The sequence below is a fragment of the Falco biarmicus genome, chromosome 2 (assembly GCF_023638135.1).
Source record: "Falco biarmicus isolate bFalBia1 chromosome 2, bFalBia1.pri, whole genome shotgun sequence".
NCBI lineage: Eukaryota > Metazoa > Chordata > Aves > Falconiformes > Falconidae > Falco > Falco biarmicus.
In genome coordinates, this window is record NC_079289.1 from 76,232,668 (window position 1) to 76,250,746 (window position 18,079).

Below are 18,079 nucleotides of genomic sequence, written 5' to 3' on the forward strand. Positions count from 1 at the left end.
CAAGTGGGAACAGATGGAGAAGGCACAAATCTGTGGCTGAAGGGGATGAATCCTCAAGGTGCATGGAGGGGGCAGCAGGATAGATTCCTGCCACTCTCAAATGGGAAATGTCTTCCCCTTAGCAGGCAAAGTGCCATATCTCCGGCACAGGTGCTGGAAAGAAAGCCAAGCCTGCATTCCAGGTGGGATTTATACAGAGAACTGCTGAAGAGCTGATGGTCCATGTGGGAGTAAGAAGTGCACTGGGAATTTGCAGGCAAAGGTTTTACCTTGTCACTGACATGCCACAGAGTAAAGAGTTGAGAAGATCCCTCATCATCCCCTTGCCTGTCCTGGAGAATGAAATGTCCCTTGTTTCACCTCAGTGAAGATACAGGTGCAGAGAACTGATCTAATGGAAGACAATATAGGCCAGGAGATCATCTCCTGGGCCCTGCAGCCCAACCACATCTTGTGTTCTGCACTTACATAACATAGCAAGATCCATCTTAAATTATGCCTTGCTGCCTCTGATAGCCCCCTTGGAAGGCTGCCAGGGATGCTTTGATACCTAGGAACCATCTTCTAATTTCCAGCCTAAATTCATTGACAGTTTACAGAATAACCACTTGTTCTTGAGCCGACACTGTCCGTCAGCACAAATGGTTCTCCCTCCTCCCCAGTGTTGAGTCTCTCTGCTTTTTATTGACTCTAATTATCTTCCTCCCAGTATCTGTTTTGACATGCTGAATAAACCTGGCTCTGCTAACCTTGTCTTTAAAGTAAGGTTTCCTCTTGTCATACTAACAGCCCCCCTTTGCAACCACTGCCACTTAATTTTTTCTTGAACACTGGGTGACCATTATTTCATCTGGACCTCAGATGAGATTTTTCTAAGGCTTTCTATACTGCTTTTAATACAGTGTCCCACCTACAGTATCTCAAAATGGCAAAATTCATGGCTTATTTCTGACAGGGGAGGAGGGAAGAGAAGACATTTTCAGTGCCAGATGGAGGGAATTCCTCAGGACCACTCTTGTTCCTGATGGAAACAAGAAGGTATCTGCTGCTGGGTATCACCACCCCCCTCATGTGTCACAGCAGAACCAGCCCTGAAGATAAGCAAAGTCTTGGCAGAGATAACATGTCATGGTAACAAAATTTTATTCCTGTCAAAATTAGTATTTGGAGAGGACCCAAATGGGATTATAAACTTTACAAATCAAATGGAAGACATGCCTCTTACTATAAGGAGCTTATTTCCACATGGGATGAAATGACTGAGTGAAAAATGATGTTGAGAGCTGGAGCCAAGAAAAAATGGACACTATGAAGCCACAGATTATTTAGTTATATGATGCACATCTTGTGTATGTCTTTACCAGACTGATATTTTCTAGTCTACACAATATATCCTGTATATACTATAACCTCACAAATGTCCTCCAAGATGCACGTATTAGGGATGTTCGTTTCAGAGCAAAATGAGAAGTCTTACTTCACCAGAAATGTTACACAACTTCCTTTTGTGCTTCTGCAGATAGCAAGAGTCACATTTGTGCTGCTCCTTTTTAGTTTATGCTTTAGAGCAAACTTCCTAAGACATGCTCCAGTTTGGCCAGCGCAAGCAACTCTGGACAAAAACTTGTGCCTGCAGAGTTACAGATGGATTCAGACAGCCTTAAATAGGAGGTTTATATGTATTTTTTAATAAGGGGTGTGAAAAAGGAGGGATTTTTCCCAAGAGTGGACTTCTATTAGACTGAATGAAAGAAGAATTGTTTCACGTATGCTAATCCAGTTCACATGCTCATGTGCTCATCTCTTCGGATGCGAGCTGGTTTATGACACAATAAATAGACAGCGGGGTGAGTCTGCTGCTAATGACACTGTACCCCTTAAAAAGAAAAACTGTGAAGGTTACTCATAGCATTGTATAAAAGCATTATCTGCTGAGCGATAACCGTGAATCAAAGAAACATATTGTACTTTCAGTAAAAAGACATTTCTCTCTATAAAATGTCTTTTTTGATAGAGCCAGTTGAAACCCTTCCAGCTAAACAGATTTGGTTTTCAAAATATTTTGGGAAAACAACACTATTTCAACAAACTTCCTGTAATCGCCTGGTGGCTGTGGAACTCAAGCTCTGGGTCCACACCACTGAGGTGGCTCACCTCCTTCCTTTTCCCCACACAGGAGCTGTTTGGTGGCTACTGGCATTGAAAGGAAGGGAAAGGAGAAAGAGCATCTCTTCCCATTGCCCAGACCAGGCTCCTGGCATGGATTTGCCACGATAGCCAGGGCAGGAGAGGGGTGATGGAAGGGAGCTCCAACACAGGGGATCTCCTCTGGCCACTAGCAAAACATGCGTGACCTGGCTTGTGATGGGGAAACTGTACTCTGGGGCTGGGGAGGAAGGCTCCCGCACAGCCAGGAGAAGTGCCGGAGCCGCGGAGCTTGGCAGCTCCAGCCATGCTGATTGGAAATGATGTACCTGCTGCCAGCTCCTGTGCTGCCCACGCTGCCCACGCTGCCTGCCGGCGTACTGGCGCAACTCACACCCTGCTACTCCGCCAGCCGGGGGAGGCAGGAGCGGGGCCGATAGGAAGGGTGCCAAGCTCAGGCAGCAGTCGGTCAACATACTGGGGAGTATATTTTGGGATGGAGAGGTCAGGTGGTTAATCAAGTGGAAATGGATGATACGTTGTTAAATGCCACGTACTCGCTCTGCAAGCACGCTGGGTTAAGGAAAGATGGGGAGACATAGACGTGTCCAACGAGAACATAAAAATACCAGCATTTAGCGTATTGCACAATGGAAAGAGTTGGCGAGTCCCTAATCTTGAAAGCCTGTTTATCTGTTTTGGCAGGGAGCTACGGGCACATCAATCCGGATTCTCGAAAGAGCCTGAAAACTGCATTTTGCAGCAGCAAAATGTGGAGACAGAATGACAGCCCCATTGAAGCCCACTCTGAAATGCTGCTCTGTGAATGCTTCTAACTCTATTAACCTATGGCCTATTAAGCTGATTTAAAAGTGGAAATACTAAAAATCGGGGCAGGATACAGCTGTAGTAGGAAAAAAGCAATTTTAATTCCCCAGGCTTAAATGCTGCCCTTGACTCTGCTCCTGCATTTCACTGGTTCATGGGAACCCTGATAAACTTGGGCTGGTTTTGGTGGAACAAGATTACGATAGCAAGGACCTTGAAATGTCTCTTAAACAAAGCATATTGCACCTGGAGGAAGACAAAAGGCTGGCTTGTAACAAAATAATTTCTCGGTCGTTATGTTTTGTCCTAATTCAAAGAGCTGATCTTTAAATGATCTCTCTTGCTTTGCTATTGGTGCTAATTCTGCTGCTTCGCTTAAAGATCTGTCAGCAATTTTATGACAGCCTCTTGTTTCCAGGGATTTTAGACTTGGTCATAAAAGCGTGGTCCCAGCTGAAACTTAACATATAAGGTTACAAAATTTAAAAAAAGAAGGAAAAAAAAAGCAAGTGAGCAAACTCAGATATTTTTAAGGCCATAAGAGCATAAAAAGAACCAGAAGCATGTAGCTTAAAGTGATTACAAGGATCATTTGTTTTCCCTAGACAGGAGAAATAGATTTATTTTATTTAAATTTTTAATCTATAGGTCATTAATAAATGACCAGTTAGAAACATTGTTTGGGCTAATTTGGAGAAAAAAACACCTGAAGTTATTTAATTGCACGTGTTTTGGGATTATATTCTTAACCTCACTAGTTAGAAATTTATGCAATTTATTAACTCAACAATAATGCCACCAAAAGAATATGTCAGAATGACTGACACATTTAAAATATTTCTATTGGCCCTGAAAGTTATACTGTAAAGAAATTATATAGATTTGTATTTATCTAAAACTCTGGAATTACAGATCTACCTACTCTGGTTAACACTAACCACTGTAAAATTAGTCATTATGCATTTAGTATCTGGTTCAGGCTGGTGTCAGAAGAAACTCAACCAAAAGATATATATAGAGATATTTATAGTTATTGTATATATAAACTTAAATACTCATCAAGGGTCTTGCCTAAACTTTTGTAAGCAGCACCTCAGCACAGCTCGCATGGCTCTGTCTATTTTCTTTTCCCTGCTGTACAAAGGAAGGGGTGAGTTAAGGTTGAAGTGTTGGCTGGCTTTGGAACTTTAACTGAATATCCTTACTCTGTGCATGTAGGTCAAATCCTTTGACATTATAATCTTGGTACTGGCACAAAGTAATCTTTCAACTTAAACCATGTGTGATGTGGTGGAAGCTTTTTTCTCCCCTTTGGTCTGTGAATTGGCTATGGTTAGATTGTTTAAATGAACAGGTGTACTTTCTCCCTCCTTGTGATATGAAAGAAGCATAAAACTCGATTATAGCAATTTATGGTCTCTTAACTTGCTTGGACTTGTATCCATGACACAAGCAGCTTTATGTTCAAATTCAAGACTTGGTAAAATAGGAAGTTAAAATTAACCTCAATCCTTTTATAGATTAAAACCTCAACAAATAAACAGTGGTTTAGTGGCATGGCAACCTGCCCCTTTAAATCCACAAACTAGTCTGAGATGTCTATTTTGAGTTAGTTTTGTTTTTTTAAAAAAGATAATTGGACTTGGATGAGTAGAGGAGTAGCCTGTGATTCATACTGGGGTGAGTTAAAGCAAAGTTTAATGCCACTGCTTGGAAGTTAGCAGTGTATGGGGGTTTATGTCTTATTTTATGCCTATATAAAAAACAGTCTGTGCGCACTTCAGTGAGGTTTAAACAGAAGTGTTTCAGGATGCAAAGATGTGTGGATCGGTATAGCAACACTATGGGGCTGGTCAGAAGTGTTTTATTTTTGGAGGCTTATGTTCTGAAATATAGCACTGTTTATTAAAAATAGAAAAAAAATTAAATATCCCAGCTCCCTAGAGGTGACACAGGAGATCAGCCCAAAAACCAATCATACTTAGAACACTGAAGAAAAAATGATGGTGCAGAGCTCTTTCCCACCCTAGCCCTTTCCCCCACTGTGATAGCATGACCCTGAAAAGACAAGCCTTAAAACATACAAAGTGTCTGCAGCAGAGAGAGACCCAAATCAGGGAGGCTTCAGTCTGGGGCTTATTTTACTGATAGCAACTGCAAGCCTCAACAAGTTGCTCATTGGATAATGTGCACATTTTGGAGGCAGAGGGAAAGGGGAACAGGGAGAAAGCAACACAATAGATGAACAGCAAGGTATCATTGAGGAATCATTAGCAGTTTGATTGCTATCATTTTCTGAGCTACGTCCACAGGTGAAATGCATTAAAATCTTGTTTGCAAAGACCAAAGCAGAACAACATACTAAAACTATTTCTGGAGGGAGCAGCTGAATCCCCAGCCGAGCGTGAAAAGCCTCTCTCTCTGAAGTTGTACGAGCAAGGGACTTTCACAGGGAACTAGGGAAGAGGGATACTCAACGTTAAACCTGATACTCTGCTAAGCATATAGTGTTCCCGAGAAGCTGAAGAATGCAGGTCTGTGACTGATACCTCCACCCACATAGCCACTGGCTGCTGAGTAGCCATAATAATATGTGCGTTTACTTTTATAGGAATGGAGCTGTGCGCAAGAGAAACACAATGTGGTTTGCTCTGCAAATCAGAAAGCTAAGTGAGGGGACTGCCAGGGGCTGGGAGAGGTGCACGGCTGGATCCTTCACCTGAGCTGACCTGGCATGGCTCCAGGGAGGGAAGGAGCTGGGTAGTCCTTCCAACTGTCTTTTTGCCCACCTCTTTTTACAGCATGGCACAGACCATGTGTTGATTTATTTCCCATGCTTCTCAAAAATGCCTGCTTCTGCTCACAGCAAAGTCAACGACAGATTTGCAGTAGATTTCACTAAGCCAAAGACCTTCCTAGCCCTGGGAATAAAAGGATGTAACAAGCATTTGCCTTAGGTAAGTGATAACCTTTTCTGCATGCAACAAGAGTACCCTGGTCTTAAAAACAAATGCTGAAAAAAAGAACTTATTCTGATTTGCGATAACTACGTCTCTCCAAACCCCCAGCAGAGACCCTCGACTAGGGCCATTTCATTCTGTCTGGAACAGAGGAAATCTCCTTTCAGAACAGCGCTCGCTAAAACTAATCTGTCCCGCACCCTCCCTTTAGGTGCATCTCACTATGAATCTGCATTTTGATAAGCATTTTGCAGAATGTTCATCAGCTGCCAGTTTAGTGCCCTGATCCGCTGCTCACTGAGTCTCAGCTGATCCTAGGCGCAGAGCTGGTTTTAGCAGGGACAGACTCAGCTTTAGCAGTGGCAGACAAGATTTCAAGCTAGACGATGTGGTTTCACTGTCATCATCTGAGCCTGAGCCTTGGAAGAAATCAGACTATAGAGTCACTATTTTGCAGGTTTTCATTCAAATAAAACCCACTGGATAACCATCAGCCACAGAAATACGCTCAAACCAGCCTTCCCATATTAATGTCTTAGCACTAAGAGATTGTCTTCAGGGGACAAAGCACTTTGCAAAGCTTTCTTTGCTGCTGCCTTCCTGGAAAAGCTCAAAGCAAGACGTTGACGGTATTTGTCATTCAAGCACACAATGATAAATATCCATCAGGAAACACACCTACACATAGAAAAAGGCCTGGCATAATGCATCTTTGCAAGAAAGAAATGGCTTTCAAGATGTCACAGTTCTAGCACAGGTGAGGTTAACAAACACTGTGAGCTGTACTGACACCGGGAACACAAGACATACTTATAGTCCCCTTAAAATCTGTCAGGCCTTTAGAAATAAAGACATATGTTAGGAAGCCCCTCCTTTCACTCGTTAAAGGCTCTCACTCGTTAAAGGTGGCCAAGGAGAGTCTAGAAGAGATGGAGGGACAGGGGGGCAGCACCTGCAAGCCCCCATGCTCTGCAGGCTGGTGGGGTGGAGGTGGGCGAGTGGGGGGAGGATTTCAGGTACTTACCCTGAATCTGACTCTGAGGCTGAGGGTTAAAAGCAGTGGTGTGGTTCAAGGAGGCTCGTGGGTTGGGTGTGGGGGCTGGGTGGTGTGGGCTGACCCTCATGGCCGTACGACGCAACTGCTCCAGTTCACTCAGGCGCTCTGAAAAGGACAAGCTCCCGGGCTTTGTCTGCTCATCTATTTTCTGACGATGTCCTATTGTGGGAGGGGGGGGAAAAAGATCAGAAAATCTCACTGACACATGAGGTCTGTTGACTTACTTTCTTTTTCAAATTTTTTTTTTCTTTTTTTTAAACCCCTCATCCACTGGCAAAGTACCTAACCAGCTAGCGGCCATCTGAAATTAAACTGAAACCACCTCCCTGCAAAAACAGGAGACACAGGCAAGTCACCCATTGTAACCATATCATGGGGCAGGCCAAGATATGGCCTAATCTGAAGAACCAGATCCACTGAAAATACTAGTGCCTTCTTACACCTCGCACTGGGAGAGAAGGCATTTCTAAAAGGAGGTCTGTCTGTGGGGATTCATAAAAGGAGGAAACATCAAGTGGCTCCTGTGCTAAACCTGCACTGGAATAACTTCCTCAAGAATTAAATTCCAGATTGTCATAAGGTACCATAATTAGGTACTATGGGGCTATAAAAAAACCAACCCCCCAAAAAATCACATTTTTGGATCCTTTTGCAATGGATTTATAGACAGAAATGGGAAAGAAACACCAGAAGCTGGCAGAATTGAAACTGGAGTAGTGGCATCTCTTAGTGGCATGAGGACCTTCAGAAACATGAGATCCTACCAGACATCTGACTATAAGAGTGTAGATACTGACATTACAGCGTCCGCCAGTGCACAGCAGACTTGGTCATGGCCACATGGGAGTTAGAGGGTCCAGCACTCCCCAGGGCAGCCCTTGGAGTGCAGCATGAAGTCCTGGTGCTATGGCGCACCAGGGCTGGAAGGGGACAGGGAAGGCGCTGGAGAGGCCCAGCTCCAGCGCAGCATCGGGGCATGTCCAGATTCAGCTGGAAAGGCAGAGACATCATGGCAGGACTGGTTTCGAGATAAGCCTTAGCTAGCAGCAGGGAACGGTATGCAACGACTGAGGTAATGCATTTCTAACTCTTGCCTGTGGCTGCTTTCTGCACCCGGGTCCTTTGTGTGTCAACCTGTTACCACAAGGACAGCACACAAACCATAGAAGAGGGATGTCTCATCTGCTGGAGCCCTTGCTCTCCAGTAGGCATCACGAAAGCACAAAATTTCAATCCTTTTTCCACCCTCTTTAGAGCTAACCCATTGTCACGACTTAGCAAGCTACTTTTGTGTCTATTGGTTTCCAGTCTTTTGAGATATCCTTCCAAGTGGGGTAACTTATCCTGGAAGGCTGCTGACACCACACTTTGGGGCTGAAGTGAAAACCTCCCTAGCAGACTTGTGTTTGGTGGAATGTCTTAAAAGGGATGCTTCAGCCACGTTCCCAACCAGGCAGAATCAAAACTTCCCTTTGTAATTTTCCCCCATCCCCCAACAGAGCTTTTTCTTTCTAAAGATCACAGAAAACAGCCCTTCAGCAGAAAGCCCAAGAGCAGACTGTCACTGGCACACAAGCAGTCTTTTCAAAGTCTCCAAATGGAGGGCAAGATACTGACTGCAATGAGTCTGTGAGGACATACCGTGACCCCACCTGTGTTTAGTCAATGGAGTAGTATCCCCAGCTCCAAAAATCTCATTTTTATACCTTCTGCTTGGAGACCTTCTTGTGGAGCGATGGATGTCATCATCCCTCATTTTTCCTCAAACCCAATCCCATTTCTGCACATTGCATTTGTCTCAGGAAATCAGCTGCCTCGTGAATCTTTGTGGCTTATCCCTTCCCCTTCTTCCCACAGGACGTGGTTACCCTGATGGGAATGCGTATCAAATCTCTTGCCCAGAGGTCAAACACCTTTTTTTCTACTTGTTCTCTTGAAGAAGATGGCATTATCCTTGGTTTCTGCTGAAAACCATAGTCTGCTATCTGCTCCTGATTGTCATTTTCTTGTCATGAAAAGTTGCCTCCTGCAGCTTTTTTTTGCATTTCCATCCTCCCCGCATGGAAGTGGCCAGTGCTGTTCCTATGGTGAGTCCTCTCTCAACTCATGGCTACAGCAGCGAAACAGACTAGCACAAAACTCTTGAAAACAATCCACTGTGCCTTATTCCACACATCCCTGTAGTATTTAATACATAAACATTCATAAACATCCAGCTTCCAATTTTGAGTATCAGTCAAACAAGCAGTAAAAGATCTCTGAAGAGCTCTGTATGCCCTTTACTCTACAGAGTACTCTTTCAAGCCACCCTACCAGCTCAATCAAGACACAGGACCATTTTATGCACTAAAAGGAAAATGTGCATTTAAGAGCAATTCCCAGTAGCTGCATTTCTAAAATTAAATTTTAGAACTTTTATTATGGTTCCAAATCACAGTGGCTCGGCATTTCTTCCTGTTGCCAGACCCTTTGGCACAGCTTGAACTGTCTCAGATTCCACACTGTGCTGTAAATTATCCCAAAAGGGAGGGAAAAAAATTACAATATAAAAAGACATGTTATATAGTAGCAGTTTCATCATTAGAGACACCCATTAGGGCTTCTGAAAAAAAAAATGGAGGGGAGGAGAGAAGCAAAGATGAAAAAGACTTTTATCTGACATTCTGGTTAGTCAAGAGCAAACACTTTATTTGTCGGCAGTGCAAAGCTGGATGCTGCCTCAAGCCTTGGGCTCCTGACCCTGGACTTGAACGCAAACATGCGGAGTCATACAAGATGTGTAAAATACCTCATACATTTGGATTATTTTAAGCTTCGGCAGGCTGAACCCAGGGCTTGCAGAGCCAAGAGCCAGATCCTTCCAAATCCACCCCACCCCCACCCCCCGCTGTAATTTAGTTCTAATTTAAAATTCAGCTCAGACATCTTCTGTTTTTAAGTGAGCGCACCAATGCCAGGTTTGACCTGCTGCTACCCTACCTTCTCCTCCTACCTCCCTGGTGCTGCCCTCCTAGCATCCTGAGTTTTGCCTGCCTGGTGCGAAGCCAAGCATCCCAGCAGCGCACGCCCATGTGCTAGCAGCCTCACACGGAGGCGAGCAGTTCCTCTGCAACCAACAGGACAAGGGCTGCATTAAAGGCCACCGAGGCAGGAATTAACTTTCCTGCTTTGAGCCTAGCTCAGGCACTAAATTTGTGTCGAGCTGGCACATGATGCGGGGCAGGGCAGGCAAACCCGAGCTCGCTCTGAACAAACCAGCGAGCAGACAGCGAGCAGGACAAATTAACCCAGGCACCGCATCCTCCCGAGGTCACTGCAGGGCACCCCATTCCCAGCCAGCTCCCCGAGCTGAGGGGGGTACATCTGCCTGTCTTTGCACTGCACATCCACCAAGTGAAACTCCTGGACGCCACCCCCACCCCACCCCTGTGCTGCCCCAGACCATCCTGCTGAATTTTGGGCATTGAAGGGGGCTGGCTCAGCTAGCAGCCTCCTGCACAGGGCCTCCTCCATAGCCTGGGGGTACCAGTGGTGCATTGGCACACCCAAGATCTTGGACTTGTGGAAATTCCACTCGTGTCAATGCACTCAGGGAAGAAAGACTAGCATCAACAGGTTCCTTCTCAGGGGAACTCTACTGTTGTTTTCATCCATGCATCGCAGTTTTTGGTGGGAACTACCTAGAATCCATGCCAGGCAATTGTCACCTCAAGATGTTGTTCCAAAAGTGGCTCTTTCTTTTTTCTCCCCAATCAGAAGAGCTATTTAACCTTTTCTCCATTGCTGACTGCTTCAGGCAGCAAGAGAGAACCTGTTTTGCACAAAGGTCTGCAGCAGGTAAGTGAAGAACTGTGTCAGAAAAATGTAGCAAATATAAATGGTTTTCCCAAGCCACTATAAATGCACAGGCAGAGCTTTGCTAGGGTGACTTGTATTTTTGTGTTTATTAGCTTTACTTTGAAGTTACCCTCTAAATACCTTGCTTTAAGAGCAGGCAAGTTATCCTCAGTTCACCCCTGTAAAGCCCAGGACTGTTATTATCCCCCTTTTATATGTGGAAAACTGAATGACAGAGAATTGAGGTGACTTGCCCGTGGTCAGGCAGTGACCCTGTGGCAGACGCTCGCCTCCCGGCTCAGCGCAGTGACCACAAGCCCAGGCTTCCTCTTTCCAGGAGAGCTGTGTGATGCAGGATGAAAAAAAATAATGGCAGGAAGGCACTTGGAAACTGGTACGGCTCCACTGAGCCGGCAGTTTGGCCACAAGGATCTGCCACTTTTGCAAATCAGATGGGATTTTGTGGAAGTCAATCAAACATCCACTTGTTGAGTGAAGAAGACTTTGGCCCAGAGTTTGAAGAGAGAGACAGATTGCCATGAGACATCACCACTGTCCTCTTTCCCTCCCCATGTCTCCATAGGTTTTGACAAGCATCAGTTTGCAGGTACTAGCAGAGGAAAGAAAAGAACAGCATTTTTTTCCCTTGGGTTGCATGGTCAGTGTTTGAGACACTGGAATAAACAGGACATCCAGCCTGCTTGGCTAAAACATAGAATTTGGGGGCTTTTGGACTTTTTTTCCTTATCCCTTTCAAATACTGTTTCAGTGAGGCCAGGTGATTTTTTTTTTATGCAGAGTATTAAACAAGGAGGGCAGAGGAAACGAGCTTTTCCGATACTTTTACAGCAATGCAACATGAAAGTGCTTTCTTTCTTAATGGGAGGGAAATGCAGTTTTATAGACTTTAAGAGACTGTGGAGCACTCAGCTTGGCCCATGGCCACGTGGTTGGGGCTCTGGATGTGGAAACAAGAACAAAGTGCCCCAGCAGCCCTCGTTTCTGTGCATGTTGGGCACTCATTGGGAACAGTCGCTCACTGTGGGTTTCACACCGCAGCTGGCCCCATGGAGAAGACAGCAGCGCTGCAGGCTGCTTCCAGGCACAGAAAAAGAAACAGGTCTCCCATTACCTTCCTTTTAACCTAGTTTTTAAAAGTGTTACAAGATGCCTTTCAGGTTCAGAAGGGGAGAAGCAGGTAAAACAGAGGCTAAGGAAAGGCATTGCTACTCTCATTCTGCCAGCCGAAACTACTGAAATTCCTGTGGGTACCCAGGACCGTTTTACAAGTAAACACTGCTGGAATGTATTAATGGGCTTTTTTCTCTCTTTTAATCCAATCACAGGATGACTACACTCTTCTGTTGCTTGCTTACAATCACTCGCAAATCTGACTATTAGGACCTGGTGCATCGGAAGGTACTAACACTTTGCAAAAGGTTTGGGCTTGGGGGACAATGATGGAGACTTGCTGGCTCACAGCTGCTGGGCATCCCGGTTAGAGGATCCCAGACCTGAGAAGACATGCCACAGGTTTTTGTGTGTATTATCCACAAATTTTCAGCCCCAAATCAGCAGGTTGTACTTGCATGGAGATAGTATAAGCAAAGTTTAACTAAGTGGAGCCCTTTCTCCCTGAGGGGAACAGAATACCTCCCCTTCTCTCCTCTGCCCCCCATTTTTCCCAGGTGGACGTGGAAACTTTCACATCCAAAAAGTGGATTATACACAGGAACTACAGCATGTGGTCAGACTTTGCTGAAGTATGGAGTGACTGATGAGACGCAATGCTTTGGATTAATGAAAACTGGCTGCTTTGGAACCACGTTGGACCTCGATATAAGCATCTCCTCTTTTCAGGGCTGTTTGTGTTCAGGACTTTGGTTTGGCTCCAGCTCTAGTGGGGTAGAAAATAAGCCATGTTTCATTGTGTCCCGTTAATAAAGTGGTAAACATTGTTTTGTGCCATGGAGCTAAAATAAATCTAATTATTTTATTTTGTTCATAGTGAAGGATGAGAAGAAAACATACTCTTTCACATTATTCTAGGAAGTGAGGACACTATCTTTAACGCAAAAAATGATATATTCTTGTAAGAAAAAGTGAATTATAGTGCTTCTATATTACTACCAAGCTGGGAAATTGAAATGCTTGAAGGTCAGCTGTCCTGCTCACAAAAAAAGCTTTTTTTGCTAGTGACAGAAATAGTGCCTTAAGTGCATAAGCCAGTAATGTTTTTCTATGTGCCAGATATCCCAGATATAAAATACTTTGCACGCTCTTTTTCCCTGACTTCCTATCTGCACAGAAAGAGCTAGTATAACTTTTCCAGGACACCATTTGTTGTGTTTTCAAACAGACCTGACCTCATCCTCCAGAGATGCGTGCACATGCGTAAGGCACTAACCATTGTTACATGGCAGCCCACAGGGCTCTAGGAAATCATGCTTGAAAATAAATCAAATCCATAGAGTGGTTTCCTCTCTAGCCTCCGTCACTTGGAAAAGACTTCTATCACTCTCAGGCATTAGAAGGATCAGTATGGGATAGCGTCAGATCTTACCAACCTCTTGTACAGTGTTAAAAATATAATGTAATGAGTTCTTAAAAAAGGAACTGGACACACTGTAGGATATTTTGTATTATTATTGCTGTTGTGAGGAAAATAATGGTGATGGTAGTCAGAGCTTTGAGTAGACTCATCAGCAATTACATTTTTTTGCTGTTTTTATAAAGCACTGTACAATGTGAGCCTTCTTTCCAGACAGAAGGAGCATCATGGTAGACAAGACATTATGCTCAATGGTTTTGTGCAGTGTCTGTAATTACCAGCAGAATCAGTGCTGCTCATCAGATCCGACTTGACCATAGGCACGAGGTGGTGGGAAATGTGTGAGTGAGGCTGAATATTATGCGGCTCAATGACCAGGCTGATATTCAGCCGCTCTTCAGAAGCTGAATGCCAAGCAACACCAAGCACAGACAGACTCTGGGAAGCCCTTCCAGATGTGCTTCTCCTTTCAGCTCCCTGGCAAACCTCACCCTTTTTGTGTCTCTATGGAAAAATCTGCCTGTTACTCCGAGTAACTGCAGACAGACTAGATGTTTCAGGTATGAACCTTTGCTGAGTATTTAATTTTTTCCATCAGGGGATCCAATTTGGCTGTATGTTGAACAGGTGTCCAGTGATACCAACAAGGTGAGCAAAGATTTACATGGCAGGTTCCCTGCTCTCTGGTAACCCCCAGTTTTGCCTGGGGGGAACCCCAGGCAGCTTCTTGCACCTCTGTTGGGGTGTTATTCACCCTACTGTATCAACATGCATGCTGAGCAGCTGGTGCATTTTTTTCCTGTTTTTTATCAGTAATTAAACAATATTTTGGCAATATATTTTTTCATACATCTTTTTAAAATCAGCACTTTTTAAAAAACTTCACACAAACAGACACTATAGGTAGAGCAAAATCTGCAATGGAAGAGAGTCCTGCCCCAGAACAAAAGAGAGCAGGTGAGAGGTTCCAGATCCAGCCACTCTTGCCTGGCTTATACTAGAAAAAGAATGTGGTTTCCTATTTTCCAGGTGAGTGCCCTAATTTCAGGCTGCGAGCCCTTTTTGCCAGTGATTCTCTATCCAGCTGCAATGGGAGAGCTCCAGCAGGGAACATCCACAGCAAAAGGGACAAGCAGAAGCTGCAGGTCTCCCTCGCCTCAGCTGGCATGTTGACTGCAAGACCGCAGGCTCCTCTGGGCTGGGTCCTTCCAGCTCTCTCCCTGACTCCTGACGAACATGTGAAAAGCTTCACGTCTTGCCTGAGGTACCACAGCCAGGAAAAGCAATCTTGACAATTTTTGCAAGGCAGGAAATATGCTTCCTCTCCCCCCAGCTCTGCTGGTGAGGCCTGGGCTGGACTAACAAATAGCAATGCACGAACTTCCCACTAAAAACACAATTATTTTGCTTGCTATGCATCCACCAAAACTTATGATGAATCTGACATATGTGTGTCCTCTACTTCTGTTGTGCAAGTGCAATTATTCTGTGGGTTCACCCCAGAAATTAGGTCATCAGAGCAAAGTAAAAGTAAGGGAACCGAGTGTTAGGAGTTTGGAGGGAAGAAGTTGTTTATGAAAGTTAAATTAGTCTGCAAAATTATACCCTTTGCTTTCTTTTCCCTTGCCCCCATGTCAATGTATATACACTTTAAAAATCCTGACTCCTTGACAAAGTTTGAATGACTCCCAACTTAAGCATTGCATTGCCAAAACCCTCTTTTGTTTCTTTGTAGTTTGCATCTTCCCACATGTACAAACCACCATAAGAATACCCTCTAGCCATGGGCTGAGACATCATAGTTGAAGATATATATGAAAGAGTAGGTGCAGAATGAGACACAACCAGCCAACCAACAGCTCAGCAAACAACCAAGAAAAATACAAGCACAGAAAGACACCTCTGTCCAAAGAAAAGCTGCAGAAACACAAAGCTCAGGCAGCAAGGACTGAGCCACCATTTGAGCAGTTCTTGGGAGAAGGTTGTCTCTCTGCTGAATACAGGGGACCAGGCTCCTAATTCAGGCACCTTAATGAAATGTGTGAGCTTAGGTGGGATGAATCTGGACCACCTCCCTCAGCCTGAGTGGGAAAAGCGAGGGATGACAACTTATGCCACCTTTGCAGTGCCCCTGAGAGGACAAATGAACAGGAAAGTGAGTTGCACGAACATCACGGTATTGGAGGCCAGAGGAATAGCTTAGACAGAAACCCATTTCATCAGTCCGCTGAAATATCTCTAGACAGTAAAATGAGCTGAACAAGGGACCTGCAACTTAAATGTCAGGTGCTGTGCCTCATTGTTTATGTAAACCAGGGGAATTTGGCAACATGAAAGTAAATTTACTCCCCATGGATACTGACCATTCAGACTTTGACAACTTGTAAAAAACTTTGCTCCTGTGCAAAAAAAGTATATAGTCAGGCTACGCATTTCCCTTGAACTAAAGACCTTTGCTTTTACCAAGTCTGGTGACTGGTGTTTCTACACAATAATCGAAAATACCTGGTTTTCCAAAGAAATGAGGGTTTGGGTACTTTAATCTGTAGGTTACTTAGAGTCCCTCCTCTGTACTAACGCTCCATTGTGCCTACACAGGACTGCAGTTCACTGAAAGCTCATAAATTTCATGTGGCTCTGCCTAGTCTTTATTTTAGGTTCTTGAACCACTTTTTGCTTTCCTCATTTTCTTTGCAGCTGCAGAGAGATATAGTAAGCTACTGTATAGCATTTTGAAAGCAGGGCCTCTGAGAAGTTTCCAAACTGCATACAAGCAGGTTATTCTTTGGCTTGTTTTCTTTGGCTTGGTGTTAGCAGTACAGAATGAGTCAAACAGTATTAACTTTCAAGAGGGAAGTGGTGTGGTCAACCAAAACTGTTTGCGGCTAGATTGCGAAGATAGGTAGAGCAGGTAATGAAGAACAAACCATAACGCAGGGTGTAGGTAGGAGAGGCCGACAGACTCAGACAAACAGAATCCTTAATAATTAAATCAACACTGTCGCCTAAAATTTCTGCAGCTTTATGTGCTAAGGTTATGACACAGCCTGGCTTTTCTGGACTGGTCAGCCTTCAGAAGTTGGCCTTGGTGCATGTTGTGCTAATGGACTCAAACTACAACACTCTGCAAAGGAAGAATAAAGGTCAGATACTATTAAAACAAAAGAAATATATCAACTTTTCATTTATGCTGGTTAAGTTCTGTCTTGTGTCTTCTCCCATTTTTATAGTGTGCTCCTTATCTGTTCCACAATTAAAGAAGGCAAGGGAGATGTTTCCATCCTTCCCTCTCTTTAGGATGTGTTTCGGTCATTAACAAGCACATTGTGCTCTCATGCAACAGACAACTCCCTCCCTTACGATTCAGAAGCAGAACTGAGATGGCCTCTCCCAACCATTGCTCTCCCTCACGCTTTGCACAGATCTGTGCAGCACTAACATAGAAACAGTCTGACCAAGATTTATCATTAACACTAATAGAAAATGCATTTACTCATTACAATTCCCAGTTACAGCAGATGAGCAAAGAGCAAGGGCACAAATGGAGATGCAGAGCAAAAGCCTTTTTTGTGTTCTTCACGAGTGACAGGGAATGAGCAAAAGCCGCGGTGTTTTTGTATGGGCCTGCAAGGAGGAAACTGCTGCACCTTCTGATAACCAAGGCCAGGCAAAGCCAGGAGGGACTGCAGAGCAGATGGATTTTCACCCCTTCCAGGTATATTCCAATAAGAAAACCAGGCTGTTCACTGAAAGTGCTGCACAGCTTCATCCAGCCTTTCTCTTAGACATGCACTGTTTTGGTAAACCCGTAAGTAAGGCAACTCCTCAAAAACAGAGGCTTCAGAAAAGGTCCTGCACTGCTAAAAGCTTGTTTGGTGAGTATGAGTGTCTGACCACTCCATGCAGGGTGAAAGTTTCCCTCCTCCTTCTTCCAGCTCCCTTAGGAGCCTGAGGAAGAGAAGACCCTCTCTCCTACCTCCTGTGGAGAGCAGCGTGAAGGAAGTGGGTTGCAGAGGTTGTGTGCAGTCAGCTCCTGCTGTTTTCCAGCACATCCCTGAAGGGAACTTTCTTGTCTGCCAGCAGTGCAGTAGGCTTTCAGTGGCCAGCCCTGGAGGGACAGCAGGACTGCTGACCGATGCTCCAACAGTCCAGCTGTGCTAGCTAGCCTCCTTCTAGGAAGGGCAGGGGCTATATAACATCCTTAAACCCACAGTAGGCAGCTCCATTGTGGGGTTTCAGCCACCAGCCCATCCATCCCCAGCTCACGCAAAGCTCCAGCAGCTGCATCAAACCTTTTGTTCACTCATGTTTAATGGCTGCCATTCTAAAGTCCTTCCTTGCTGAAGAAACAGGGCAGAGGAAGAACCAGACTCAGAAATCCTTGATTCAGAGCACCACCAACTAACTTCACTGGAAAGATACTTGGCATCAGTGAATTAGGATCTTTGGTGGGGACCAGTGTAGAGTCACATCCCCTACGTCCAACCTACTTGCCAAGGCACTGCATATTAATGCTTTTCTTTACATACCCACGCACACAAAGTACAAGTAACATCTATACAGTCTTCTTCCATATTTCTCTGGAAAATGTGCAACCCCCCGAAAAAAAACCCCACCCCAAACAACTTGTTCACCTATCTTAACAGCTACACATTCTTTGTAAGTAAGAGCAGTTGACAGGAGAAAGTCAGACCTACTATC

The 18,079-nt window shown here is 44.5% G+C and overlaps 1 protein-coding gene across 6 annotated transcripts in view; it reads right to left on the bottom strand.

The window, feature by feature from the left end:
- RUNX1 (RUNX family transcription factor 1) overlaps positions 1-18,079 on the bottom strand; it is a 176,164-nt gene that overhangs the window by 28,968 nt on the left and 129,117 nt on the right. For 4 of the 6 annotated variants that reach the window (XM_056329708.1, XM_056329711.1, XM_056329710.1 and 1 more), the window contains one exon: positions 6,958-7,149. The exons of the other annotated variants lie outside the window; for them this stretch is intronic. In XM_056329708.1, the coding sequence (XP_056185683.1) occupies positions 6,958-7,149 (192 nt within the window). The remainder of the gene's footprint in view (positions 1-6,957; positions 7,150-18,079) is intronic. 6 annotated transcript variants of the gene reach the window in all.